The sequence below is a fragment of the Cutaneotrichosporon cavernicola genome (genome assembly GCF_030864355.1).
Source record: "Cutaneotrichosporon cavernicola HIS019 DNA, chromosome: 3".
Lineage (NCBI taxonomy): Eukaryota > Fungi > Basidiomycota > Tremellomycetes > Trichosporonales > Trichosporonaceae > Cutaneotrichosporon > Cutaneotrichosporon cavernicola.
Window position 1 is genome coordinate 2,787,014 of NC_083395.1, and position 25,898 is coordinate 2,812,911.

The 25,898-nt window shown below is 58.9% G+C and overlaps 9 protein-coding genes across 9 annotated transcripts; 5 read left to right on the plus strand and 4 right to left on the minus strand.

Moving 5' to 3' along the window:
• Nucleotides 1–585: 585 nt before the first annotated feature.
• On the plus strand, nucleotides 586–4,901 carry CcaverHIS019_0310550 (uncharacterized protein; the record flags this gene model as incomplete). Its single annotated transcript, XM_060599570.1, has 2 exons — nucleotides 586–1,777; nucleotides 1,810–4,901. The coding sequence occupies 2 exons, from the start codon at nucleotides 586–588 to the stop codon at nucleotides 4,899–4,901; spliced, it is 4,284 nt and encodes a 1,427-aa protein (XP_060456250.1).
• Nucleotides 4,902–6,393: 1,492 nt separating this feature from the next.
• Nucleotides 6,394–7,496, plus strand: ras2 (uncharacterized protein; the record flags this gene model as incomplete). Its single annotated transcript, XM_060599571.1, has 4 exons — nucleotides 6,394–6,396; nucleotides 6,670–6,747; nucleotides 6,797–6,914; nucleotides 7,045–7,496. The coding sequence occupies 4 exons, from the start codon at nucleotides 6,394–6,396 to the stop codon at nucleotides 7,494–7,496; spliced, it is 651 nt and encodes a 216-aa protein (XP_060456251.1).
• A 742-nt stretch (nucleotides 7,497–8,238) lies between these two features.
• On the plus strand, nucleotides 8,239–9,513 carry CcaverHIS019_0310570 (uncharacterized protein; the record flags this gene model as incomplete). Its single annotated transcript, XM_060599572.1, has 4 exons — nucleotides 8,239–8,267; nucleotides 8,393–8,560; nucleotides 8,650–8,866; nucleotides 8,911–9,513. The coding sequence occupies 4 exons, from the start codon at nucleotides 8,239–8,241 to the stop codon at nucleotides 9,511–9,513; spliced, it is 1,017 nt and encodes a 338-aa protein (XP_060456252.1).
• Nucleotides 9,514–9,674: 161 nt separating this feature from the next.
• Nucleotides 9,675–14,985, minus strand: CcaverHIS019_0310580 (uncharacterized protein; the record flags this gene model as incomplete). The annotated part of the gene is made up of 26 exons (XM_060599573.1): nucleotides 9,675–9,814; nucleotides 9,861–9,946; nucleotides 9,983–10,106; nucleotides 10,142–10,320; nucleotides 10,358–10,443; nucleotides 10,484–10,730; nucleotides 10,765–10,835; nucleotides 10,870–10,963; nucleotides 10,999–11,100; nucleotides 11,135–11,184; nucleotides 11,222–11,284; nucleotides 11,320–11,525; nucleotides 11,561–11,975; nucleotides 12,009–12,322; nucleotides 12,359–12,585; nucleotides 12,623–12,832; nucleotides 12,870–12,982; nucleotides 13,016–13,302; nucleotides 13,339–13,498; nucleotides 13,536–13,639; nucleotides 13,673–13,766; nucleotides 13,798–14,104; nucleotides 14,139–14,145; nucleotides 14,198–14,473; nucleotides 14,507–14,523; nucleotides 14,579–14,985. The coding sequence occupies 26 exons, from the start codon at nucleotides 14,983–14,985 to the stop codon at nucleotides 9,675–9,677; spliced, it is 4,386 nt and encodes a 1,461-aa protein (XP_060456253.1).
• A 444-nt stretch (nucleotides 14,986–15,429) lies between these two features.
• HSP78 (uncharacterized protein) lies at nucleotides 15,430–17,952 on the minus strand (the record flags this gene model as incomplete). The annotated part of the gene is made up of 1 exon (XM_060599574.1): nucleotides 15,430–17,952. The coding sequence occupies one exon, from the start codon at nucleotides 17,950–17,952 to the stop codon at nucleotides 15,430–15,432; it is 2,523 nt and encodes an 840-aa protein (XP_060456254.1).
• A 917-nt stretch (nucleotides 17,953–18,869) lies between these two features.
• Nucleotides 18,870–20,098, minus strand: CcaverHIS019_0310600 (uncharacterized protein; the record flags this gene model as incomplete). The annotated part of the gene is made up of 5 exons (XM_060599575.1): nucleotides 18,870–18,996; nucleotides 19,053–19,129; nucleotides 19,163–19,250; nucleotides 19,374–19,626; nucleotides 19,828–20,098. The coding sequence occupies 5 exons, from the start codon at nucleotides 20,096–20,098 to the stop codon at nucleotides 18,870–18,872; spliced, it is 816 nt and encodes a 271-aa protein (XP_060456255.1).
• A 1,041-nt stretch (nucleotides 20,099–21,139) lies between these two features.
• On the plus strand, nucleotides 21,140–22,570 carry CcaverHIS019_0310610 (uncharacterized protein; the record flags this gene model as incomplete). The annotated part of the gene is made up of 1 exon (XM_060599576.1): nucleotides 21,140–22,570. One exon carries the CDS (start codon nucleotides 21,140–21,142, stop codon nucleotides 22,568–22,570), a length of 1,431 nt encoding a protein of 476 aa, XP_060456256.1.
• Nucleotides 22,571–22,939: 369 nt separating this feature from the next.
• Nucleotides 22,940–24,348, plus strand: NPY1 (uncharacterized protein; the record flags this gene model as incomplete). Its single annotated transcript, XM_060599577.1, has 4 exons — nucleotides 22,940–22,971; nucleotides 23,002–23,865; nucleotides 23,922–24,002; nucleotides 24,063–24,348. 4 exons carry the CDS (start codon nucleotides 22,940–22,942, stop codon nucleotides 24,346–24,348), a joined length of 1,263 nt encoding a protein of 420 aa, XP_060456257.1.
• Nucleotides 24,349–24,666: 318 nt separating this feature from the next.
• On the minus strand, nucleotides 24,667–25,217 carry CcaverHIS019_0310630 (uncharacterized protein; the record flags this gene model as incomplete). The annotated part of the gene is made up of 2 exons (XM_060599579.1): nucleotides 24,667–24,983; nucleotides 25,019–25,217. The coding sequence occupies 2 exons, from the start codon at nucleotides 25,215–25,217 to the stop codon at nucleotides 24,667–24,669; spliced, it is 516 nt and encodes a 171-aa protein (XP_060456258.1).
• Between the last annotated feature and the right edge of the window lie 681 nt (nucleotides 25,218–25,898).

Genomic DNA, 25,898 nt, shown 5'->3' on the forward strand with positions numbered 1-25,898 from the left:
GATCTAGTGATGGCTCCTACGCGGATACTGTACACAAAGTACGAAACCAGCGACAGTACGGGAACCTCGGATATGGCGGGTATGGCGTATGATGACCCTGGGGTGGGTCTGGGCCAACACCCAACTACCCCGGCAGTCGGGTAAGTAGGGTACTAGTAATAAATAGGGCAGGATCAGATCTGATCAAGGCCGATGGGCATTGAATATAACGGATCATGACACATACATTTCACCACCAAAAGCAACCAGGCAGATCATGCAGGCCATGCTTCTTTTTTAGACAGGTCAACTCTAGCCGAACTAACTCAGTCGGCCTTGACACGCAAGCGCAAAGACATCTGCAAAAACAAGACGTCGTCCACGTCGACCCCCGCAATATTGTCTCTTGTCAGCCGCGAGTCCACAACTCCAGAACTGAGAAACGTTTCGGCCCCCGCAAAAGTGACGCACCAACTGGGATACCTCTGACATCAGTCAAATCCGCAGTTAGTCACAACTCACAGCCCTTCTTTCATCCTCCAACTCATCGTCCATATCTCTCCACACGTATACGTACGCTTGCCATCTCGCTAGCCCCCAAACACAATGTCGGCGCTCAAGAAGCTGTCCGCAAACCTGTGCCCCCGCGGCTCCGGCTCGCTCCCTGACTCCGGGTCCGATCCTGCGACCACGCCTTCGGCCACCGAGTCACCTACATCCCCGGCGGCCAGCATCGCCACCTCATCCACCAGTGGAAAGGCCTACAAGCGCCTGCAACGACTCACCCAATGCCCCACCAAGAAGTATTCACCCATCCGCAAACCCTCCGTCTCCGACGACTCTTTTGAAGCACTTGCTGGCACCGCGTCGGCCTGCCAGCTGTTTTGTATGTTTGAGGCTATTGCTACGGGATGTGCGCGTGGCAAGGTCCATCTCCCAGATGACGAGGACGAGGACGACATCACCGTCGACATCCAAGTCGACAACGACGATGAAGGGTCTGAAGTGCAGCAAGGGATTGCGTTGGGCGAGGGTCCTCCTGACGAGTTCCACGACGCCATTTCGTGCGCTCCAGACGACAAGGAGAGAGTGGAGACACCGAACCACGTCGCCGACTGGCTTCGGGCTGAGAGAGAGGACGCCGGCGCAAAGTTGACCGCGCTGTCAATGAACACTCTCAATTTGCCTTATGCCGACTCGGGCTCGCGGCCCGGCGCCCTTAGACGCCCATCGTACCGTCCCAACCACCTGTACGAGACGGACGATGAGAGTATCAGCACAGCTCCCACAAGCGAGACGCCAACAAGCTCGACTGAGCCGTCCACACCCACAACCATGACCTCTGCGCCCGATAAGGAGGTCGAGATTAACCGGTTCAGCCGGAACGAGTACAACGAGGCCGAGAAGCTGCAGGCCATCGTCGACGAGTTCGGCGACATTGCCGATAAGATGGTCGACGCCGACGGCGTCAGTGAGCCCGAGCACATCCTGGCTGAAAGCCAGGGCACCCTCTTCAAGGGCGTCATGATGATCGGCAACCTGCACCTCACCACCCACCGGCTTCTCTTCCACGCACTGCTTCCGCCAGACTCGGCATTCATGGCCTCGAACGTGTCAGACCCGATGGACGTCAGCGGCGCGCACTCCAACATCATCCGCGCAGGCCCTGTCACCGTCCACCACTCGAGCATCTACAAGCCCAAGCAGCGAGTGTGGATGGAGCTCTCACCGGAGATGATCACGACCTACCCGGCAGGCGATGAGAAGAGCCGTGTGCGCCCGATCTTTTCAATTCTCCGTAAGCATTATTGGCTGACGAAGCTGACTCAGTCTCGACGGTGCTGCGCCTGGGTCCGCTCGACGACAATCACCCCACCGACTTTGTCTTCGTGTACGACTCGACCAACGGCGAGCGTACAACCCACTTCAGCGTTGACAACGAAGAGAGCGCCATCACATGGCGCCGCTACTTTGAGAGCGCGCTGTTCCGGTACTCGCGCCAGCGTTTCCGTGATTCACACCGCGACTCGCTGCAGGGCGTCATGGGTCCGCTGGATGTGCCAACTCCCGACGGCTGGAGCATGATCCGCTGCTGCGTGCCACTCGACCTGGCGACCGTCCGCGGCGTGAGCAAATACCACTCGTTCGCGACCCTCGTCAGACTCAGCGTGCGCCTCGATGACAACACGCACGTTACGCTGCTTCCCATCGAGGACCCGGTTGGCAACGGTGTCGGATTTGGCAAGTCCAACGACACGCCAGGCGATTTCGAGGTTCCTCGCCGCGCAGTGACGGAGGAGAGAATATCGCGCCGCTCCCGCTTTCTTCCCTCCCTGTCGCGGTCGAGAGACTCGTCGCGCGAGAGGGGCACCCCGGAGAAGCGCAACTCGGGCCAGTTCTCGTCTCCCCTCCGCGCCGAGACCGTCTCAACCTCCACCACTGCTTCAGACGAGCCGTTCGGCCCTGGCGTCACGCGTGCCAGTACGTACCTAAGCGCGACGCCGCCGTCGCGCCTCGACTCTGCACCCTTGCATGTCGAGGAAGAGACCAACATGTTTGACTTTGTCCTTGGCGTGCTCAACGAGCAAGCGTGGTTTGTGCAGGTCGTCGAGCCGGCCATCGAGGCTGCCCACCTGCGACGATACAAGCCTGGCGTGACGCCGGCCAAGTTCACCATCGACGTTGGCGGGTATGACTGCCTGGCCAAGGACGACGACATTGAGGCGCACCGTGACCGGCGCAACTCTGGAGGTTCGTCCGAGGGTAGCAGCATGCCAGACGAGGACGAGGAGGCTGGACGTCCTTTCGCCCTCATCGAAGCTCGCAAGCAAGAGAAGGCTCTCATGGCCGCAAGAGTCTTTGGCCTCAGGGAGGACGAGGGTATCTGGCTCAAACGCTGCTACATCGGCAAGATCAAGCCCGTTCGCGGTCACATCATCCTTTCCCCACGGTACGTTTGTTTCTGGCGGCGTGCCAACCTCGGCGCGGACATCAAGTACCGCTTCGCTGTGCGGGATGTCAAGGGTGCCGACGCCGTCCCGTCGGCTCGTATCCGCATGTACGCGCTCGAGCTACACATCCAAGGAGCAGGTGACTTGCATTTCGAGTTTTGGAAGAAGGAGTCTCGCGATCTTGTCGTCGAGCGCATCAACGAGCTCGTGCGTCAGCCGACCCCGCCTGGAAATGGTGCCGATACACCCAAGTCTGCCGACCTCCCCCCCGAAAACGCGTCTGCCTCGTCCGCATCTGAGCCATCATCGGGGTTCCCGGTCACTGAGGGGCTGCAGAACCCTATCCAGATGTGGCAGCAGGTACGGGGGATGCAGCTCGAGGACAAGGACTTTGACGTCAACCCAGAGCTCGTCGCCGATGGCAAGGTCGGTACACTCACGAACGCAGCGCGGGTACTCGCCCCACCACCCGACATCCTGCTGTACCCAAAGGCGGTGAGCGACGAGGAGCTGAGCTACATGCCGTTCGTCGCCAACCGGCCCTGGCACGACCGCACGGGATGGAACATTCGCCTGACGCCGCGGCGGTTCACGATGCTCACCATCGGAAGCCGTGGCGATGTACAGCCGTACATTGCCCTCGCTCTGCGTCTGATGGAGGACGGACACAAGTGTGTGATTGTCACGCACGACGAGTTCAAGACCTGGATCGAGAGCTACGGTATCGAACACAGGCAGGCTGGTGGCGACCCTACGGCGCTCATGAAGCTGAGCACGGACTACGCCATGTTCTCACCGGGCTTCTTCAAGGAGGCTCTAGGCGGCTTCCGAAGCTGGCTCGATGCGCTCCTCGTTGACAGCTGGGAGGCGTGTCAGGACGCCGATGTACTCATCGAGAGTCCGTCCGCCATGGCCGGCGTGCACATTGCCGAGGGGCTGGCCAAGAAGCACGGCAAGCCCGTGCCCTACTTCCGTGCATTCACCATGCCGTGGACGCGCACGAGCGCGTACCCGCATGCGTTCATGGTGCCGCAGATTGAAATGGGCCCGAGCTTCAACTACAGCACTTACGTGCTGTTCGACAATATCATGTGGCGCGCGAGTTCGGGTCAGATCAACCGCTGGCGCAAGAAGTACCTCAACCTCAAGAGTACCGACCAGGAGCACATGAGTATCAACAAGGTGCCGTTCTTGTACAACTTTTCGCCGGCCGTCGTGCCCAAGCCTCTGGACTGGGACGACGCTATCTCGATCACGGGATACTGGAACCTCGAGAACAGCGACATGGACTGGTCGCCTCCGGCGTCACTCGACGCGTTCATGGCGCAGGCACGGGCTGACGGTAAACCGCTTGTCTATATCGGGTTCGGGAGTATCATCGTTCCCGACCCGGCAGCGGTGACGAAGAGTATCGTCAAGGGCGTGGAGAAGGCTGGTGTCCGCGCGATCATCGCGAAAGGATGGAGTGCGCGCGACGCGAAAGCCGACGTCGACGACGAGCCCCTTCCCCCTTCATGCTACAGCGTCGACAAGGTCCCGCACGGCTGGCTCTTCCCGAAGATCGACGCGGCGATGCACCATGGCGGCGCGGGCACCACGGGTGCAAGTCTACGCGCAGGCATCCCCACCCTCATTAAGCCGTGGTTTGGCGACCAGCACTTCTGGGCTCGACGGGTGACCAACCTCGGGGTTGGGGCCAAGGTATCGTCTCTGCGCAGCGACGATATCGCCGACGCCTTCACCAAGACGAGTAACCGGATCATGATTGAGAAGGCTGCGCGGATCGGAGAGCGGATCCGGGGGGAGAGCGGCGTGGATGCTGCCGTACAGGCTATCCACTATAATATTATTCGGGCGGCGCGGGATAGGCGGAGACTCCGAAAGCAGGATAACGCGCATGCTGGTACCCGGACGCCTGTCGTCCCTCCCAAGCGCGGGATGTCTATGCCGGTGGGAGGAGCGCCTGGGTAGGCGGGCTAGATTCTGTGTCGTATAGATTTCGTATTGTGTCGTGTTGTAGGATATTATGGATGGTGTGTTTGTGAAGATGGACGGCGGAGACCGGAGACAGGAGACAGGAGACAGCTGCCAGCTGCCAGGGCCCCAATGGTCTCCGTTATTCTCGAAGCCTCAAAGAGTCTGGGATTGCAGTACATTATATGGCCAGACTGCGTGACATTGTCCAGGCACATGACACCGTGGCGCTGTGAGCCACTTCTTTTGGAGTGACAGTCAAAAGGTGACCCGCAGAATCAGATCGCTGACGACTCCAAAGGATATTGGATCCCGATACGCCGTCCACATGTCCGTACTATGAATTGCGCCAACCGGCGCCCCGACGCCCCAACGCCACTCAGCTGCGCCACAGCAGTCTAAACCCGCGTTGGTGGCTCGCGTTCGTGTTAACGTTCCGGATTTAGGCACGTATATTCTCACCCGTGTCAATGTCAGCATCAACAGAGGATGCAAAACGAAACGCGATGGGAGATGGGGCAATGTGCGGTGGACGTTTCAGGACACCTGCCTCTTTCTTCTATTCGCTTGCAAGACTTGCAGGTGACAACCGAGAGGGTTGTGCCGTAATCTGGAGCTGTTGAAATTGAATTGCCATAAAGACTGAAGAGAGGGCGCGCGGAAGAGGCACGCACTCTTGGACGCTTGGAGTGAGAAGGCATCAGGGACAGCCGATTGCGATAAGGTGCGCCTCTATGGTCTATGCTCCATGTCCAAGGTGCAAAGGTACGGAACTGGGGCACCCTAAATTACCAACAGATGACTTTACTGAAACAGACCAGAGTACAGCCAAAGACAGAGTGCGATGTATGTAAAGAATAGAGAGAAGAGTGGGACGACTAGGGGTGAGTATGCCGTTGAATGATTACATGACTGTTGGGTCAAGTTGCGTTATTGCCTAGTTAGTTGCCTCACCTCGTCTGTTTGATTCATGCCGCACAAGCCAACCCTAATACTTGTAGACCAAGTTTCGAGCTTTTGAGCCCAGGGCCAACGTTTGGCGTCAAAGCCTGGAACCAAGCTACCTTGTCTAGCCTCTACTCTACACACTACCACAACTACCACCAATCTATTACTAGTCACTACAAACATCTTCCATCTCCTCATTCATCCATTCATCATCATCATCATACAACTCATTGTCCTTCTCCACGACCCTCCCCTCTACTTCCGTCTTCGTTCCTTTTGCTCCACCCACCTGATACGACTCTCATCTCATCACCCTCATCCCATCCCGTTCCGAACTCTGTCCATCACCAAAGCCCGAACCCAATCACGCATTCCACGCGACCTTGAGCCTCCCTCCAAGCCCCAGCATTGAGCCTTGAATCGAGCCTCGAACACGAACCACCAGCCACGAGCCACGTATCACCCACGCCACCACGCTGGCATAAACCTTGAGTTGCCACCCAGCACATATACCATCCCGCAATAAGGCGGGCTAGACGACATGGTACGTCGTCGCGGGTGGCCGTGGAGAACCAAGGCGAACTTTTGACGTGCTTGGTCTGCAGCCACCGCGCTCCGTCTACTCCTTGCACCACCACCACCACCTCCTCCTCCTGCTCCTCCTCCTCCTTTCTCTCCTCCTCCTCCTCCTCCTCCTCCTCCTCCTCCTACCTACCTTCCCGTCACTCGACTCTCCGGCGCTGCCTCTCCTCCTCTCCACCTCCCCCTCCTCCTCTTCCCTTCCCCCCTCCACACCCCGGAACCACACTCACCCAAGTCACAATCTTCACGCATGGTGTACAAGATCACCGTCCTTGGCGACGGTGGTGTGGGCAAAACCGCGCTCACAGTCCAAGTACGTGGCCCCGTGTCACATGCCCGCGCACACACGCGCTGACACCCAGTTCACCATGTCGTCATTTGTCGAGACGTACGACCCAACGATTGAGGACTGCTACCGCAAACAATGGGTCGTCGACGACCAGCCGTGCTTGTTAGAGGTGCTCGACACGGCTGGACAGGGTGAGTGGGGGGTTGGGTTTTGGATCTGGATCTGGGTCTGAATCTGGCGTCGCAAGCCAGCGCGCGTACTGGGCGTTGCGCTCCCGTTCCCCCAAGCCCACTTATCTTTCCTGCACGTGCTAACACCCAGAGGAGTACACGGCGCTACGGGATCAGTGGATCCGTGACGGAGAAGGCTTCCTGGTAGTCTACAGCATTGCTGCACGCAGCACATTCGACCGGGTCGAGAAGATTGTCGAACGCGTCATGCTTGTCAAGGACGAGGCGAGTTTGAGCGCAACAGACAACGTGTACGGGCGGCCATCGCCGCGACAGCGCGTGCGCACGCCCATTGTCATTGTCGGCAACAAGCGCGACCAGGGCAACGACCGCGAAGTATCTCTGGAGGAGGGGCGCGCCCTAGCCACCCAGCTCGGCTGCGACTTTTTCGAGACATCAGCACGTCTCAATCAGAACGTCGAAGCCGCGTTCAAGCAGCTCGTCCGCAGCATCAAGATTGCCAAGCGCGGACCCGAGGCCGCTGCGCCCCCCTCCGCACCCACCCAGCCAAAGAGGAAGCACCGAAAGTGCATCGTCTTGTAGCTGGCCGATTGCCCATTTCAGAGCTACCGTCACCTCTATGTTTCTAGACTTCCGGGATACAGGACTACAGCGCATCGTCTACAGTATGCACCAGCGTGCAACCATACTGCAGCAACGGTGACCAAGCCTGGCGCGTGACCCTGCGCCCAACCGACGATAACGTTGGGTGCCCGAGCGTCAGAGGCCGTCAAGTAGACCAAGCAGGCAGATCTTGCCTAGAGTCGTGAGGTGTGGAGTCAGTGTAGATATGTGTTGGCAGTTGCAGCCGGTTGGTCAAGGCGTCAGAGCGGCTCAGATAATGTACATCCAGCATCAAGTGCGCGCCTGACTTATGGTGCGATTGTTTATGGCGCGGGGTGCCAGACGGGCATCATGAGACATGAGACAGAAGGTGTTGTATCCCCTGCACCCCCGTGCCCGCCTCCTATTCCCGCCGGGCCTCCCTAATACCTATTACCTTCTACATCCGGAAGGACTCAAACGCCACTGGATTGATTGCATGGAACCGCAAAGGCAGTGAAGGGCCACGTGTTTCTGGTTCCGTTGCCACTCGTTCGTCACTTGAGTTTGTTGCCAAGGTAGCAACCGCTGATGACTGCGGGAATCTACTGTAACACACCGCTCATCACTCACAACCAGCCACGCGTCTCATCTCATCTCATCTCATCTCTCCTCTTCTCTCCTCTTCTCTCCTCTCCTCTCCTCTCCATCGCTCTAATACTCTATTACTCTATTACTCAACATGCCCCTCCTCTTGACAAGCTTGATCAAGTAAGTACTCTGAACATGCTAGTGTCCTCGTCTTCCCCCTACCCATTCCGGCACTCAATCCCCCCCACCACTCACATGTTCACCTTGCCTCCCTCCTCTCCTCGCAGCCAGTAACCTGACCCCAGCGTGACAGGAGAGTTCCTGTATCCCGCCTATTGCAGCTACAAAGCCCTTGCGCGGCGACAGGGTGGCGCTATAGCAGGCGACGCCGAACTGGAACGCTGGCTCCAATACTGGGCGCTCGTGGGCGCATGGACAGCCCTCGAGGGTGCAGTAGGATGGATCCTAAGCTGGTGAGTGTTGACCGCTGCCAGCAGTGCCGATCGGGCGCAGGCGCAGGCCAATTGACGATCACTCCACCATCACCCTCCGCTCACCCCAGGCTGCCGTTCTACACGCTCATCAAAACTGCCGTCTTCCTCTACCTCGCCATCAGCTCGACCGGCACGCCGTACATGTACAACGCGTTCCTGGCCCCGCTGTTTGCCGAGCACGAACCCATGATCGACGAGTTCATCGGTAGTATTCGCGGACAGGCAGGCGCACATGCTCGCGGCGGAGTTGGATGGGTCTATGAGCGCGTCCGCGCCATGCTCGGCGTAAGTGTTTCTTCAGGTAACGCTGACCCCAGCTCACGCCACAGCAGGCAGACTACCTCAGCCAGGCGGGGCAGCAGCAGCTCGGCATGAGGCCCGGCTCGTTCTCGGGCGGCCCCTCTGGACCATCTACTATGCCCCAGCCGCCGACGCTCGCTGATCCGGCCAGCGCCGGAATGCAGCATGCCGCGGGTATGATCCAGGGCCTCGCGAGCCGATACCTCCCTTCTGCACTTGCTGCTGTATCCGCCGCGGCTGGTGGCGCGCAGGCAACGGCTGCTAGAGGGTTCGACGTGCCCCCGCCCCCTGTGCCGCCCAAGTTTGACGTCCATGAGGCTTCGCCACCTGTTCCCCAGCCTCCATCGCAGCTCGCGGGGTCGCGCGCGTTCCAGTACGCTTCCGAGGACGTGTACGGCTCGACCCGGGTCCAGGGTGGGGGCGCGCGTGCGCGGACCCTCGACGCGTCACGCACGTCGTCGGACGGTTCGCTTAGCGGGGCGTCCAACCTCGGCGCGTCGTTCACCGAGATTAGGCGCGAGGATGTCGTCGGCGCTGACATCCGTTTGGATGCCAACAGGCGCACGTCGAGCTCGTCGTGGGTGCCCTGGGGTGGACAAGCCACACCCAAGCCGACCGACAAGACACAGTGAGACCTGATACTACAGTAGTTGCCCTGTATGAATACCGTACGAAGCGAAGCATCTGGTCTGGCGATACAAATACAGATGATGTCAAGCTATATCTTCCAAATCTCTACTCCTCTTCTTCCACTCGTTCGCAACTCTCCTCTTCTCGGCCCCACCGTGGCCCACTAGTCTAGCTTCTTGCGGCTGAGGACGTTGCGGATCTCGCGGTGCTTCTGCAGCCATTCGGGGAAGTTGGCCTTGTCAAATGCAATACCCTGCTCCTTGCACTCGAGCAGGAAGTTAGAGAGCACGATAAGTGTGCCGTCTGTCATCAGCTCGACCGAGGTTACGTACTTGTAGCTGACACTCACATCGGTACAAGTAGTTGACGCCCTGGTGCAAGAGCGCGTTATACTTGGGCGTGCCGGGCTCGGCGGCCGCAACCTTGAGCTTGAAGCTAGTGTGAGCTGCCTGGGAGAACTGTACAACTCACTCATACACCGCCTTGCGCAGATTCTGGACGCCGTCCATGGCGTTGATTGCACGGTCCGTCAGATGCTTGCCCTCCTTGCCGTGGCGAAGGACGGTGACGAGCTGCAGGATTGTCTTGTACTCGCCTGTGGTCAGCTGCATGTCTCTAGCCGTAGCACACCGTTGAGGTACTGCGCCGCCTCGTCGAGGTCGACCTCGTCGTCCTCGCTCTCCCGGTCCTCGCTCTCCCCGTCGCTCTCGTACACCTCGGCTGAAGTTTCCTCGCGCGCGATCGTCGCAATGAGTGACGCTGCGATCATGCCCGTCGTGGTCCGCCCGCGGCCCATCTGGCAGTTGAAACTGGTGTTAGCTGAGTGTTCCAGACGCATTGGCTTACACAAAGTCGTCGTCCTCACGGACGCCCATCATCACACGCGTGACGATCACCTGCAGAGCCGCGGGAAGAGGCGCCTGCTCGTCCGTCTGATGTCAGCTGCGAGCGTTAACTGGAATAGCGGCGTACGATGGCAATCCGCATATAGTCGACGTGGTAGCCTTCATCCTGTACCTGCCGGTATAACTCGAGCGGGGTTATGACGTTCTTCTCCTCGACCGTCTCCCACACTGGCACAACCTCATACATGCCCGGCTTGGTCTCAACCTCGTCGTGCAGCAGGAGCTTGCCGTTGCCCTCACGGATCTCCTTGATGACGTCGGCCTTGAGCTGCTTCTCCATGCGCTCAACAACGCCAGCCGTGACGCCAGTGGTTCTGGGATCAGCACGACTCCATCGCCTACGCGTACTCGACGTTGGTAAGTGGCTTGTCAACCAGGCGCAGGACATGTGGACGTCCGTTGACGTAGAGGACGGGCTCCTGCTGTCAGCTGCAACGTCGCAGACCAGCTTACCTCTCGCAAAGAAGTCCAGACAATCTTGCGGTTACCATCGGGCCCAGCGCCCATCTTGAACAGCGCATTGCGCAGACCGATGGAGCTCGGCATACTTCGCCATCAGTGCTGACAAACAACAATACGTACCCAGTACCGTACACATACTCCTCCTTGTCGCCGGCCTCCTCGTTGAGCTTCGGATCCAGGAGCAGCGGGACCTTGCGGTAGTTCGCAGCACCGTCAACGCGCCTGGGTGTGAGAAAATGTCAACTCCTTAACGTACTCTGGAAGGCTCTGCTTCTGCAGCCCGGTGAAGAAGTCGGACTTGAGGATCTCGTGTGAGCTGAATCATGAATAGAATGAAGCTCACAGTCTGGGCAGAAAGGATAGCACCCGTGCGATTCGCTACGACGTGAGACACCTCATCCTCAAGCTGCCTGTCAGTCCATCAAGCGTGGAGAAACTCACAGCCATTCCCTCCACTGGCTCAGTCCGCTCGAGCGGCGTCAGACTCTTTAGGCCACCGGTCAGCAACTCGTTCTGGAGAGTCTTAAACACAGGTCGGTGCTTGACGAACGACTCGAAGGTGTACTTGTTCTCGTCGTCGAGGTCCGTGTCGTCCAGGTACGCCTGGAAGACGATCAGGTGGAAGTACCGCAGGAGGCTGTGCATGCCTGGTGTCAGCTCGCGTACAAATACCAGAGCTCACCTCTCTCGATAGCACGGCTGCGGTCCACGGGAGTCTTGGCCTCCTCGGCCAAATCGCGGTAGTCTTCGATCGCGTCCCGGAGGTTGAACGTTGCGGACGTGCGGTCAATCGCGTCGTCGACAATGCGCTTGACCTCGAGGCCGTTACGGATGACACGTAGGACACTGTTAATGATCTGCCAGCTTGTATTGGACGACGGCGTGAATGCGAGCCGGTTACGCGACGCGTTGCGACGAGATGCGGGTGTTGACGGCGGGTGGCCGTCCTGGTTGCGCTTCAGCCAGCGCTGGATTAGGAGGACGACCGCAGCCGTGTTTGAACTGCGTCCACGGCCAAGCTGGTCATTGAGGATGATGGCAGTCTTATCCATGTCAATGCGTGTGCATATATCGAGGAGGTCCGTGACGTCGTGGAACTGGTGTCAGTTTACGTCAAATCGAGATCTCACGTCAGGTGACGATTCGGAAGTGATGGGGATGCGCTCGAACACGAGGTTGACGTCCACCTCGCGGAGCGCCACATCGTCCATAACCTGACGGATCGAGTCAACGTCCTCGGGGTTGACATTCTCCCACAGTGGCACGACCTTGCCGTCTGAAGCCTCGGTGTGTAGGAGCAGAGTGTGGCCGAACATGTTAAGCTCAGCCTCGACGTCACTCTTGAGGCGCTCTTCGAGAACCTCCAGTCGAGTGGCTGAGACGCCGTGGTAGTCACGCATGTTGCGGAGCGCAGTCGTGTCTCTGCGCAGGCAGTACGGAGCCCCTGTGGTCAGCTTCAGCAAAGGCCAGCGCAGCTCACCATTGATCATCACCAGCGGCTCCTCGCGCAGGCAGATCCACACGACCTTCGAAATGTCCGGCGAGCGCTTCTTGACGATATTGAGGATCGTCGTGATCGCCTCCTGCGTCGGCTGTCCGGTCGTGTATACACTTTCGTTGGCGACCTGGCGGAAGCCGATGGCTCCGCGGACACCCTCTGTCGTCGAAGCGGTGTCTGTGACCCACAGGTCGCGCTTGAGAAGAGTCCTGGAAGTGTTAGCAACTGTACCAACACAACACCCACGATGCGCGCAGCATGATACCGCTGCGGTTCTTGACGACGTGCTCGGCCCACTCGTCTCCCAGGACCTTGCCGCCCTCGACCTCGGTCGGGCCCCTGTGGGTGAGGCGCCGGTCTCCAAGGCCAAGAGATCTCGACACGACACTGAGGTCGTTGGCTGGCGCGAACGCGAAGAGGCGATCGCCCCAGCGGCGACGAAGCACCTTGATCTGGCTGAATGTCAGCTGCGGCAGTAATCTTGGTAGCTCACTTCCAGATCTCCGGTCGGCTCTTGAGCCAGGCTGAGAACGTCACCCCGCTGAGCATTCCCTGGTCGCTCTCTGTGTAGGCAGCGAAGACAATGAGGTCGAAGTACTGCTCGAGCTGGGGTCAGACGAGTAGTGGCAGTGAACTCACGGAGCGAACAGCCTTGTCGAGGTACCACGAGCCGTTGGGATCATCGCGTGAGACCAAGCTGTATTTGATACGGTACTCGATGGCATTCTCGCGGAGGTTGACGACCGAATCGCAGTCGTCGATGATCATGTCAACCAGGCGCTTCAGCTCCCGGCCGTGGTCGAGACTGGACAGGAGCGAGAGGACGATCTGGTAGTTGCCCATGTGCGCGCTTCGGAGGTTGTCGAGAAGCTTGGGGTGGGTGGCGAGAAGGTCAATGGCGGCAGTGGAGCGGCGAGAAGGAAGGTCTGAGTGTCAGCACTGCAGCGCTGTGCGTGACTTACTCTCGTCGAGCATGCGCGTGACCTTGAGAAGACTGGTGTTGAGGTACTGCTGCAGGGAAACCTGCTGCAGGATCTGGGCTGCTTGCGGCGCGCCCAGTGATGCGCCAAGCGCCAGGGAATTCAAGGAATGGGGGGTTGCAGTTCCCGGTACGGAAGCCGGCTGGTGTCAGCTTATCGTGAGATTTCGTTCGGCTCACTGTGGCGAAACCTGATCCGTTGGTCACTGGGAAGGGGTCGTCGAGGCCACGACGGAGGTACTGCGCACGCCGAACAAGCAGCGCAGCGCACATTGCAAACGTCGCTGGTGTCAGCTACCCCCGAAACCGCCACTTACTTCGCACCACACCCATGCCACAGTTGAACACAAGTGAGGAGGTCAGTGGGTCGACGTCCCGGAGGTGCGACACATAGGCGTCGAGGTAGTTGTCCTGGGGTCAGGTACGATGTCGACCAGCTCACCTCGATGGGGCGGTCAGGTGCTACGGGGATGCGCCAGTAATCGACCTTCCAACCCCGCCCACGAATGTCGTCAAAGATCTCCCGTGGCGTCTTGATGCTGAGCTCGTCGACAGCGACCCACGAGGGCACGAGCTCGCCACCATGAACCTCGTCGTGGCAGAGGATGAGACCACCGTACCGCTTTGACTCCTCGAGGATGTCGATCTTGAAACGCCGCTCAATGTCCTCGATGTTGTCAGAGCGGTCAGACAGAGCGAGGGTCTTGAGAGGCTCTACAGAATCACGAAGGACATACGGCCGTCCAGAGCTGGGGTGAGCTTCTCGCGGTGGTGGGGACCCACATGTACACTGGGGTCAGCACGTCCTCAGGGAAGGATGATAACTAGAGAAGGTGACTCACCGAGTGTCTCTTCGCGTGTTGAGAACCATATGGTGTGGCCCTGCTCGCAAGGCGTGGCAGAGCTCCGGCGTCTCCCCAGAGGCGTGCCCGCGCGACTCGAGCTGGGGGATGTCCGTGGCGGCTGACATTGGAGGATGGTTAGAATAGACTTGAGGCCGGGGACTGTGGGTTGAGCTACTCCGAACACATTCAGCCCTTCCTCGCGAGGAGCACGGAAGTTGGGAGCGCCTTGGATGTTAATGTCTAGATCAAGCGCGCGGCCCGTGGGATAGTGGTCTACGATCAGCTACATTGGCGGTTCGCGCGCACCAGTCTTGAGGATAAACCTAGGGTCAGCTACCTCGATCGATATCGTCGACGCCACCGCCACCCAGCACTCACCCTCGACCCAGGACGGCTCCCACTCGCCGCTTGACCACACCATCGACCTCTGCGCGCAGCTGCTGCGCACGGCCGAGGTTGCGTGGGCGCGGTTGGACTCTAGATGCCAGAGACGCTTGGAGAGTGCCATTGGAGACACGGCGTTGTTCAATTCGTGGAAGGCCGGTAAGGGGGGACGAACGCACGGGGAGGTGCTGAAACGGGAGTAGAGTGGTAGAAGGGGGGGTGGGTGGGGAGGTAGCAACCTTGGGCGGGGAGGTGGCAATCTTAGGTGGACTCGTGGCAATCTTAGGTGGACTAGTGGCAATCTTGGTTGGTGAGGTTGAGGAATTGGTACCAACGTTGGGTAGCGAGGTAGAGGTTTGCGGCGCTGGTACTGGGATACCGCCAGAGCTGGAGCTTGACATGGTGGCCACGGCGAAGGGGAGGGGGAATGGGAGGAAAGTAACAAGGAAACAATGAGATAGAGATTGACATTGAGGGTGAGTGGCCACGTCCGGTGCTATCGGGGGTGGCTGTCACCGCGGGGTCTCCACGCACGTGACGTGACTGACTATGCTTCCCTGCGTCACAGCCACTAGTGGAGCAGTGGAGGAATACGCAGTTCAAAAGATACACCAGAGTACAGAACGGTACCGAATATACCGAAGAAGCGGCTGATCAAGACTGAAGCGAACTGACACCAAGAGCATTGGACACGCCTCAGCAATGTTGAGCTGTGCATTTATTGGATTTGATGCTATTCTAATTTACTTATGAGCCGTGCGATGACGGGGTACAACTCCGCAAGCGCTGGGTGATGTTACAAGCGATACAAGACGCCGTCAGGCACGGCCTAGATGTTTGGTTTTTTATGGCAGCTCGCCGTGTTCCTCGAGGACACTGTTGCTGTCGCTGTCGCTGTCACTGCCCTTCCTGCCTTGAACCTGGTTGGGGTCGGGCTTGCTCGTGATCTCGAGTGCGTCGTGGTGGAAATGGACGGTGACGATTTCTCCATCGTTGATCTCGCCGTTCAGCATCTTGAGGGCGAGGGGGTTGGAGATCTTGTCGCGCACAACGCGGCTGATTGCGCGCGCACCGTATCGGTCCGAGTAGCCCTTCTTTGCAAGCCACTCACGCGCCGGCTCGGTTACGTCGAGGGTGATGCGCTTGGCGGCGAGGCGGGCTGCAACCTCTGCAAGGCGGAGGTTGACAATGTCCAAGATCGTCGACGGGGGGAGCTTGTTAAAGACGACGAGCTCGTCGAGGCGGTTGATGAGCTCGGGGCGGAAGAACTTGTTCACGTCGCGCAGGACGGCGTTCTTCGCGCTCGCGGAGACTGTGCCGTCCGGCTCGCTCGCTCCGGGCTCGTACAACGCCTCGGCGCCGAGGTTCGACGTAAGAGCGATGATGGTGTTCTTGAAGCTGACCTGGCGGCCCTGACCGTCGGTGAGGACACCTTCCTCAAGGATCTGGAGGAGGATGTTGGCCACGTCGGGGTGCGCCTTCTCGATCTCGTCAAACACCACAACCGAGTATGGGCGACGACGGACAGCCTCGGTGAGCTGACCACCCTCCTCGTAGCCGACAAAGCCTGGCGTTGCACCGATCAGGCGAGACACGGTGTGCTTGTCGTGGAACTCGCTCATGTTGATTTGGATGAGAGCCTTCTGCTCGTCGTTGAACAGGAACTCGGCGACCGCCTTGGTTAGCTCAGTCTTTCCCACACCTGTCGGGCCCAGGAAGAGGAAGCTGGCAAGTGGTCGGTTGGGGCTCTGCAGCCCAGCGCGCGAGAGGCGGATCGCGTTCGAGACGACCTTGATCACCTCGTCCTGGCCTACGACACGCTTCTTGAGCTGGCCCTCCATGTTGACGAGTCGCTCACGCTCGCCCTTGAGCAGGTTGCTGACGGGGATACCGGTAGCCTTGCCGACGACAATGGCAATGTCCTCGCTAGTGACGCGGTCGCGCACAGCGAGGTCCGGGTTGGCTGCATCCTCCTTTTGAAGCTCTGCAACGGCCTGGGGGAGGCGCTTCTGCAGGCGCGGAATCTCGGAGAAACGGAGACGCGAGGCAACCTCAAAGTCGCCATGGCGCTGCGCGTTCTCGAGAGCAATCTTGGCGTGCTCGAGCTCCTCCTTGATCCCCTTGATCTCTTGGACGCGCTCACGCTCCTTGCTCCACACCTCCTTCATCTTGGTCTGCTTCTCCTTCTTCTCCTTGAGCTCGTCCTCGACCTTGTTACGACGCTGGATAGAGAACGCGTCCTCCTCGTTCTTGAGCGACTCGCGCTCAATCTCAAGCGTCATGATACGACGGTCAACGTCCTCGAGTGCTTGGGGACGAGACTCTTGCGTGAGCTTGAGGGTCGAGCATGCCTCATCGACGAGGTCGATAGCCTTGTCGGGAAGGAAGCGGTCGGGGACGTAGCGGTCCGAGTATACGGCTGCAGTAACGAGTGCAGAGTCGGCAATCTGCACACCAAAGTGGGCCTCGTAACGGCTCTTGAGGCCGCGGAGGATGGAAATAGTATCGGCAACAGTCGGCTCCTTGATCATGACGGCCTGGAAACGGCGCTGAAGCGCCGGGTCCTTCTCAATGTACTTGCGGTACTCGTCAAGAGTGGTGGCGCCGATGAGTTGCAACCCACGAGCGAGCGCAGGCTTGATCATGTTGCCGGCGTCCATGGATCCCTCGGCCTTGCCGAGATTGAGGAGCGTGTGAATCTCGTCGATGAAGATGATGACGCTGCCGGCCTCGTCGTCAATGTCCTTGAGGAGCTGCTTGAAGCGGCTCTCGAACTCGCCTCGCACGCCCGTGCCGGCGAGCAAGAGAGAAAGGTCGAGAACAAGCACGCGCTTGTCCTGCATACTCTCAGGCACGTCCTTGTTAACGATGCGCTGGGCGAGTCCTTCGATGATAGCGGTCTTACCGACACCGGGAAGACCAATGAGGCACGGGTTGGATTTGGTGCGGCGTGAGAGAATCTGAATCGTACGGCGAATCTCCTCATCACGCCCAATGATGGGGTCGAGCTTGCCTTCCTTGGCCATTTCTGTCAGGTCGACTGAGAACTGCTTGAGCGTCTCGCCCTTTTGCGGCCCTTGTTGCTGAGGTGGTTGTTGAGGTGGCTGTCCGGGGTACCGCCTTCCGCCGAAGGGTGGGTAGCCCCCACCACCACCACCAGCGCCGCCGCCGCCGCCGCCGCCCATGCCTCCTCCACCTCCACCCATATAAGGTGGAAAGCCGCCGCCAAAGGCTCCAGGAGGGTAGTTGGCGTATGCTCGTACAGGTGTGGGGTTGTGGAGGAGGACGAGAGGAGTGGCAAGGGCGCTTGGGATGGGGCGTGGTCGCGCTGCGAGTGCTGTGCGCGCGAGTTGTCTGCGTGCAATCATGTCGGTTTAGTCTTGTGTGTGTATGTGATGCAAAAGAATGGCGTCTTAGCCTATGTAGCTTCGGTCAACGAGCACTAGGTATCAGTGGGAAAGGTGTGGGAAAGAAGTGACTTCATGATATTATACACCAGGTCCAAACGAGGTCGAACGTTCTGGTTGATACTCATCCATTCTAGGCACACGTCGGTCTCATCATCGACGTCATCATTCATTAACAAAGTCTCGACCAATTCTCCAATTGAATAGTAGCGGTGGCCAAGATTGCATGCATACAACTCTTGATACTCACTTAATTGGTGCAGAAGAGCAGACAGTGGCTTTGTAGGAGGAGCAGATGTCGCAGACGTCGAATGCGAAACAGTTGCCGCGAAACAAAGACGTTTTCATTCGCTAGAGGTCGACATTAAAGCAGTGAGCAGTGAATCACACGAGATTGCGGAATGCCCTTGTTTCATCTCCATGCTCAATGAAGCTTGCTTAAACAACATGGACATGGCGCCAGCCACGAAATACTCTAAATCTTTCCCTCTCTGCACAAATTGCACAAATCTACGTCTCGCTCACATCGTTAACCGGAGCAATCGCAAACAAGTTGCAAACAAACGGCAAAGCCCGAAAGCCGGATGCAGGTGCCGCCACTACCCAGTTACCCAGACTCGGCCTTGTCCGTCTCCTGCTGATCATCACAGTTCACAGAAACAGTTGAGCCGTTCCCAACTTGCGCTCCCGTATCACTCGACAGCGTGGAAGAAGCCTTGCATGATAAACCGCAGTTACAACAGCAAGCCGCCCGTCTCAACCTCAGCCTCGGCGTCGAATCTCAGTCTCAGGATCGATCCATAAAGGACAGTCTGCACAACTCCTTCTGATCTCTACGCGCGCTCACGCGCTCTTTATCCTCGTCCAAGCTCTTAGGCTTACGCAACCGACGCCCAGGCCGTATTGAGCTTGCCGACGGACACGACGGAGCCGATCGCGGCCGTGATAAGCGGGTTCTCCCAGAGGCCGCCAATAGACCAGTGGATTGTGAGCGGGATCCAGGCGCTGGTGTGAGCTTTTTTTATTTTTGTTTTTATTGCTTTTCCTTTTTAGATACGCACAAGTTGACCCAGGCGGCACGCTTCCACGCCGCAAACTCGGCCGCGAGCTTCTTGGCTTCCTCGGCATCCACCTTCTTCTCCGTCAGCGAATACCCCTCTTCCTCACCCACCTCGCCCTGGGCCTGGAGGGCAGCCTGGCGCGCCACGAGGCCGCGGTAAGTGCCGACGAGCTTGACTGCCGACAAGCCGACGTCGATCCTGGGAGTCAGCGTGTTCTGAGGGTCAAGGGGACCCGAGTCCGTGCGTGCAGTCGGATCTCGTGGATTCCCCGTCCGCCCGTAGATTTTGGAGCCACCGTTTCAGTGCTCCAGTTAGACTCACGCCCATGAGCGGATCGAAAGCTTGCCCATGAAGCCGAGCTGCTGGGGAGTGAGGTTGAGGATGCCTCTGGTGCCGAGCCAGACCGAGTGCTCGCCAACGTAGAAGATGGAGAGGAGGATGACGCGGAGAGTCTGGAACACCTTCTCGTTCCTGAGGTCGAGGTTGGCGAGGCTGGGGCGGAGGAAGAAGTTGGCAAGCGCCTTGGCGGGGTTGGGGTGCAGGCGGAGGAGCCAGTCGAGCATGGGGATGAGGCCTGGGGTGAGCGCTCGGTCAAGCAATGGCCGGGAATGGGAGCAGTCCTCTTCCAGAGTAGCTCTGCCGCCATCTGGAAATCTTGGCGCCGGGTTACTGGCCTCTGTCTACACTTTAGTCGACAGGCGGGCAAGGCCCCCGCCAACACACTCCCTCCCCCACTTTTCACGCTGCCCGACCAGACCGGAGTTGTAAGACTCACCAAACGCGCGCATGATGACACGCGCCTCGCTAACGTTCCCAGCACCGCGAACGATGCCGGCGGCGAGCTCGGTAAGGCGGCCAGTGTCGCTAGTGAGCTTCTGCAGGACGGGGTGGTTAATGCGAGCCTGGGCGAGCTTGAGGACAAGCTGGGCAGCTACGGGTCCAGTGTAAGCCATGAACTGGAGGCCGCCGTCGAGGCCGGCAGGCGTCGACACGGTGCGGGCGGCGCGCGCGACGAGGGCGTTGAAGCACGAGTTGGACTTGGACATAGTGAGTGTGGGTGATTGAGAAAGAGATGAAGCTACAAGTCGAAAGTCGATTGTGATGAGTTCGGGGGTTGGTTCTGCGAGGATCGAGGTGTAAGCTGGCTGGGATGCCGGACAATAGGCGGGGTCGGGTGGGCAGTTGCCGGGAGGGGGGTTCAGGGGCCCACCATACGGTCAAGGTGCCTGCTGCACGTGGCGTTTAATGCCCACCTTTTTGCCGACGTCGGCTCGCTCCGACACCTCCACTTTTGCTTGAGACTTTTGTTGGGGCACCTGCGGAGATGATACCGCCGAATTCCAACCCTCCTCCCTCACCTGTTGCTGCCAACCGACTTGGCAAGGTGCATGTTAACAGACGCTGCAGTCCGGTGCTCATCGTATGGCCATCCGTGCCAATCGGCGCGTCGACTGCCGACTTACCTCAGCCAACCTCCGTCACTGCCCGCTCACCTTCCGTGCTGATCGGCAGTGCTAATGACTGGAGAGTAGTCGCCCAACAGGGTGGGTTGTATTTGTGGCGCTGCCAGCCGGCCAAGGTCGACCTCACATGCATTTCCTGGACATAAGGTTGGACTCAACCCGTGCCTTATGGTTGTATGTATGCGCACATTGTTACTCATAAGCTTCCTACTAACGGTGATGGCGACGTCGATGGCAACGACGGCTGCCAGCATCGCCCAAGGACCAGCAGCCCTCGCCAACCCACCATTGAGCTTGGTCGGCCAATATCCGAGCTGCCAACCAATGCCGGTGGCCGTGAGTGGGAGAGACTGCCACGAGTGTTACGAGCAGAATGTCATTGAAACATATCCGTCGCCCGCAGGTCGGTATCACAGTACAGCGTGGCGCATCAATCATACACCGAACACAGTCGATGTCACATTGAGACCGCAGATCGAAGCTGGACAATCCACTTCGCCATCATACGCCCTCACACGTCTACTGACCACATACGCCCCACTCGACTCATCATCATTCTCACAACATCTCCTCTTCACTTCCTCATCTTTTGACTTCTCACATCTTCTTGATATCTAACCTTTCATGTCCTGCTACCACAACCGCTCGCCCTCCCCTCTTCCACTAGGCCGACCGTCAGCCGCCTGGCTCCATTCTCCGTCATCCTTGCCGCCAAACCACAGTGCCCCTCCTGCACTACACTACACTCAAACTCTGCGCTACCCATTCCGTAACCTCAAACCTGTCAAGTACGTGTTGCCTCCGCGCCAGTCTCAGTCGTCTAAGCCTGTCCAGAAGCTGGGCCGTAAGCGCGAGCGCGAGCGCGAGACCGAATCCGCACGGAGTGAGCGTGTACGAGAGGATACCGAGCCTCGTGGGATATGGAGTGAGCAGCGGCGCGAGCAGGGCAAGAGTGAGCGCGGGGTCGCCGAGCTCGATAGGACCGAGCCAGCAGACAGCAGGATACGGAGTAAGCGTCGGCGAGATAAGCAGGAGAGCGAGGGGTTCGAGATCGACCAGCGCAAGCGTCGGCGCGGGCGTAATCATGAGAGCGAGAGCGTCGAGCTGGACAAACGAAGCAATCCCCAACTCGAGGCGGAGCCCGAGCCCAGCACCGAGTCCAAGTCCAGCACCAACCACAATACCGCGCGAGGGAACGAGCCTCCTCGGACCTCACGGAGCGAAATCCATCCGACGCCAGGAGTCATCCTCCGCATCCCCCGCTTCGCCAACCTACCTTACCAACCCATAAACCTCCACCCACCGGCCCCCCTAGCCTACTCAGGTCTGGCTCCTCTACCCAATTCCGCCCACAAGTCTCCTCAGCCCAGCCAGTCCTCTCAACCCATCCCACCTACTCAACCCTCCCGCAGCACAACCCACTCTCCCCCTCCTGGTCCCCGCCCGTTTCCCGATTTTGTACGTTTCCTCGTTCCCCCTCGTCCCGTCTCTATCATCGAGATCCGGCGCACGCCAACACCCCCACCACTTCCGACTTGGCCTGAGGTGGGATGGCTCAACCCTCTCCTCCCTCCCCAGCGGTCACGGCGGCGTGGAAAGAGCGTAGAAGAGTTCCGCGCGTTCGTGAAGCGCACGAATGAAGCGATTCAATTGGAAGTGAGTTCGGGCGGATTGGGCACGAGAGATATGCCCAATATGGCACCGTTCTCGCAATTGATACTCCGCCCTCACAAGCAGAGGCACCATCAAAAGAGCCCGCCAGTACCACTCAACCCGAGCAAGTTGAAGTCCGATTACTCAGCCTGCAACCTGGGCGGACATTTCTTCATTGGTCGGTCCGACCGGCCACCCTATGCTTTCTGCACTGTCCCGCCGTTCATTGCACCACGCAGAAACTTGCGTTGGATCATGAAGGGCGAGGTGATCGAAAGCGAATACGTCGCCGAGACTGGGGCGAGTAACATGAAGGTCAAGATTCCTGAGAAGGTCAAGATTCCTGAGAAGGTCATGGCTGTAAATGACAAGGATAAGTGGAAGTGCCGATTCTGGGCGTGATGTATTTGTATAGTGGAGCCACCAGTCTTGCACAGTCCTGTACCAGTTCCCATCATCCCTCGAGAGAATGAAGAATGATCCACATCCTAAACGCCAAGGTATTTACATACCGATGCTGATGGGTTTCGGAACGGACATGTCCGGGTAACCGGGCCGAGGCAGCCCTACCACCCCTTGGTAGTCACCCTGGCCCAGGCAGTCAACCGACCACCATCGCCTCGCTTCCGACATCTCGTGCGGACTTGTAAAGAGATTTGCATGTCAGTGCTTACTCAACAGCTCACTTTTCATCTGCCACGCCAGCTCTTCCGTCTATCAACACCTCTCGCTCACTACTCGACCTTCTGGCCACTACACACCGCCGTACCCATGGACGTCCACGCCAACGACACCTTTGTCAAGTGAGCCCAGCCCCCGCACCACTGACTAAGCTTCTACGCGGGCGCGCCGCCGCTCAACCGCCTCTCGTTCCAGCGCCCCAAGGCAGATGTGCTGAACGCGCACCTCGAGCGAGCCAAGTTCCTGGTGTTCAACGAGGGCAAGCCGCTGGTGCACAAGGGCAAGATCTCGTCGCCCTACTTCGTCGACCTGGCCGCCGTCAAGCCCCTGGTCGGCGAGGGCTTCCTTGCTCCGTCTCCTAATGCTCCGAACGAGAAGGCGGAGGAGTCGCGCCGCGCCGGGTGCATCCTAGTCTTCGTCGGCGTCGATGAGCGCGGATGCCCACCGGGCGAGGACCTCAACATCCCGCACGGCACGCCGTACTTTGCGATTGACGCCACGCCGGCCGGAACTGGTCTGTACGCTGTGAAGGGGGATGCCGAGGACCTAGCGAGGCAGGGGCGCTTCGAGGCTCCCGCCGACTCGGAGTGGGCCGACGCGCGCATGAGCGCGTCGCTCATGGATGCTTGGCACGCTGGCCTGTTCGCGGCCGCACGCCCAATCGTCGACTGGAACGCGCGCAACCGCCACTGTCCCGCATGTGGGCGGCACACTTACTCCCTCTGGGGCGGATGGAAGCGCTCGTGCGTCACCGCCCGCGGGACGCCTGAGGAGCGCAAGTTGTGCTTCAGCAACACCGGGCTGCACAACTTTGCGCACCCACGCACGGACCCGGTCATCATCATGGGCATCCTTGATGAGACAGGCGACCGCATGCTGCTGGGCCGGAACAAGAGCTGGCCCAAGGGCATGTACTCGTGTCTTGCTGGGTTTATCGAGCCGGGCGAGAGCTTTGAGGAGGCGGTGCGGCGCGAGGTGCTCGAGGAGGCCGGTATTGTAGTCGGCCCTGTGCGATAGTGAGTTCCGCAGCAGGAAGGCGGAGGAACAGAAGAAAAGGAAGGCTAATGCACAGTGGCTCATCCCAGCCTTGGCCGTACCCGGCCAACCTCATGGTCGGGTGCTTTGGGCGTGCTGCCGGTGGGCAGAGTGTTCGGTGAGTTCACGCGCAATTGTGCTCCGCGCGTCGCCTCACCCCTGAATGCGCTCACACCAGCCTCGACCTCGACAACGAGCTCGAGGACGCCCAGTTTTTCCCTCGCTCGGTTGTCGCGCGCGTCGCCACCTCCAAGATGGGCTCCAAGTTTACCAAGAACGACTACAACCAGCTCGACAAGGCGCAGGATGATCGCGACGTCAATGCGCCCGCTTTCATCGACCCCCGCCCCATGGACAAATTTGAGAACTTTACCAAGTGCCCACCGGAGACGGCCATTGCTGGCGTCCTCATGCGCCAGTGGGCGCTCGGGACGCACGCGACTCACCTGGTTAGCAGCCTCTAGGTGATGGAGGTTTGAGCAGGCGATGGATTGATGAACAGTCTAGTGAGCAATATGGAGAGACAAGTTGGAGATACAAGGGGATTAAAGAGATGAAGAAGTGCGTGATTGGAAGCTGGAAGGAAGGTAGTCCCAGAGTTAGAGGGAAGGAGGTCGTGACTTGGGGTTACGAAGAAGGATCAATAAGTTACTGAAAGACATGAAGCCACCAGAGCCGAAATTACACATTGTGGTGTCAGCACTACTCGCAAGACATGCCAGACCATACACAGTACAGTCTATTCAGTACAACAAGTAGAAAATGCACTCGAGAACGCACACTCAAGGACCTTCCCCGCCCACCCAGTCGGCACACCACCTGGCCATCTCAGCGACGGCCTGTACGCCGCGATCGCTGCGTGCGAGACGGAGGCCGGGGCGCAGTGCCTGGTCCTCGGCATTAATCTTGCCTCGCTCACCGCTTGACACCGCGCCACGCGGGCCAGCGCGGAAGACGTAATCTGCGCGCGTTGCTACGTATCGGGGGAGTGTGCGGAACAGGATGACTGGTTTGGATGGTAACCGTCCGTTGTGGGGCGAGAGGACCAACTGTGGACCCTCTCGATGCGGCCCAAAGGCCTCGGCGACAAACTCCACATCTGCGGTCAGCTCGCTAAAAGTAATGCTAGCTCACCCTCGAGAAGTATCACGTCGCCCTTGCGCACGATGCCGCCCCATTCGCGCGCGCACTCGTCCCACAGTTTGACCTTGGCCGCGACCGGCTCCCCTTGTCCGGGTGCGAGCACGTTCCAGCTGGCGATCCACATGACGCCCATGCGCCCTCCTGGTCCAACCCGCCGTCGCTGCCGGGAAACGGGTGCGTCAATGTTCATAACCCCGCAAAGGACACTGACGCGCGGCCGATCACGCGTTGGTCGGCGCGCCAGCAGGTCGTGAAGAGAGACTAGCTTGGGGAGCGGGATTGTCCATGTTGGAATGTTCGCGATTGACTGGGAGGGACGCGAGGCCGAGATCGAGAGTGAGTCGAGCGACGAGAGGTGACTGTGGCTCTCGCTGGGTTGTGAAGGGTACGCTGCAGCTGCTGTCAGCTCTGTTGAATAGAATGCCTACCCGAGGTACGGAGACGTTTGGATCTGCGTCTGTTGGAGGCGGATGGTGGAAAGGGTGGGGAGGGCGGGGTCGGGGACCTGACGGGTGGGGAAATGGTGAAGCGAGATGACGTGGGCCAAGAATCGGTGTGGAGTGGCTCGTCGGTTGGCGCGACTAGTTGAGAGGGCGGAAGGATTGGGTACAGCTCGACGCCTTTGAATCTTTGGAGAGATGTGATTGGGGTGAGTGTAAAAGGTGGAAGATAGACATTGAAAGGCATTGTCGCAAGTTTGTTGTACGATTTGAGGAACCAAGATTGTTCAATGTTGACATCCAACCAACCAACCGTAATAAGCGAGGCGAAGGAATGAGATTGTGTTCTATTTACTTGATTAGGATGAGAATAAAGAGAACCAATTACTAACGAGTTCAGGGTGGGGCTGGCGGGGGTTAATCTGTGCCTA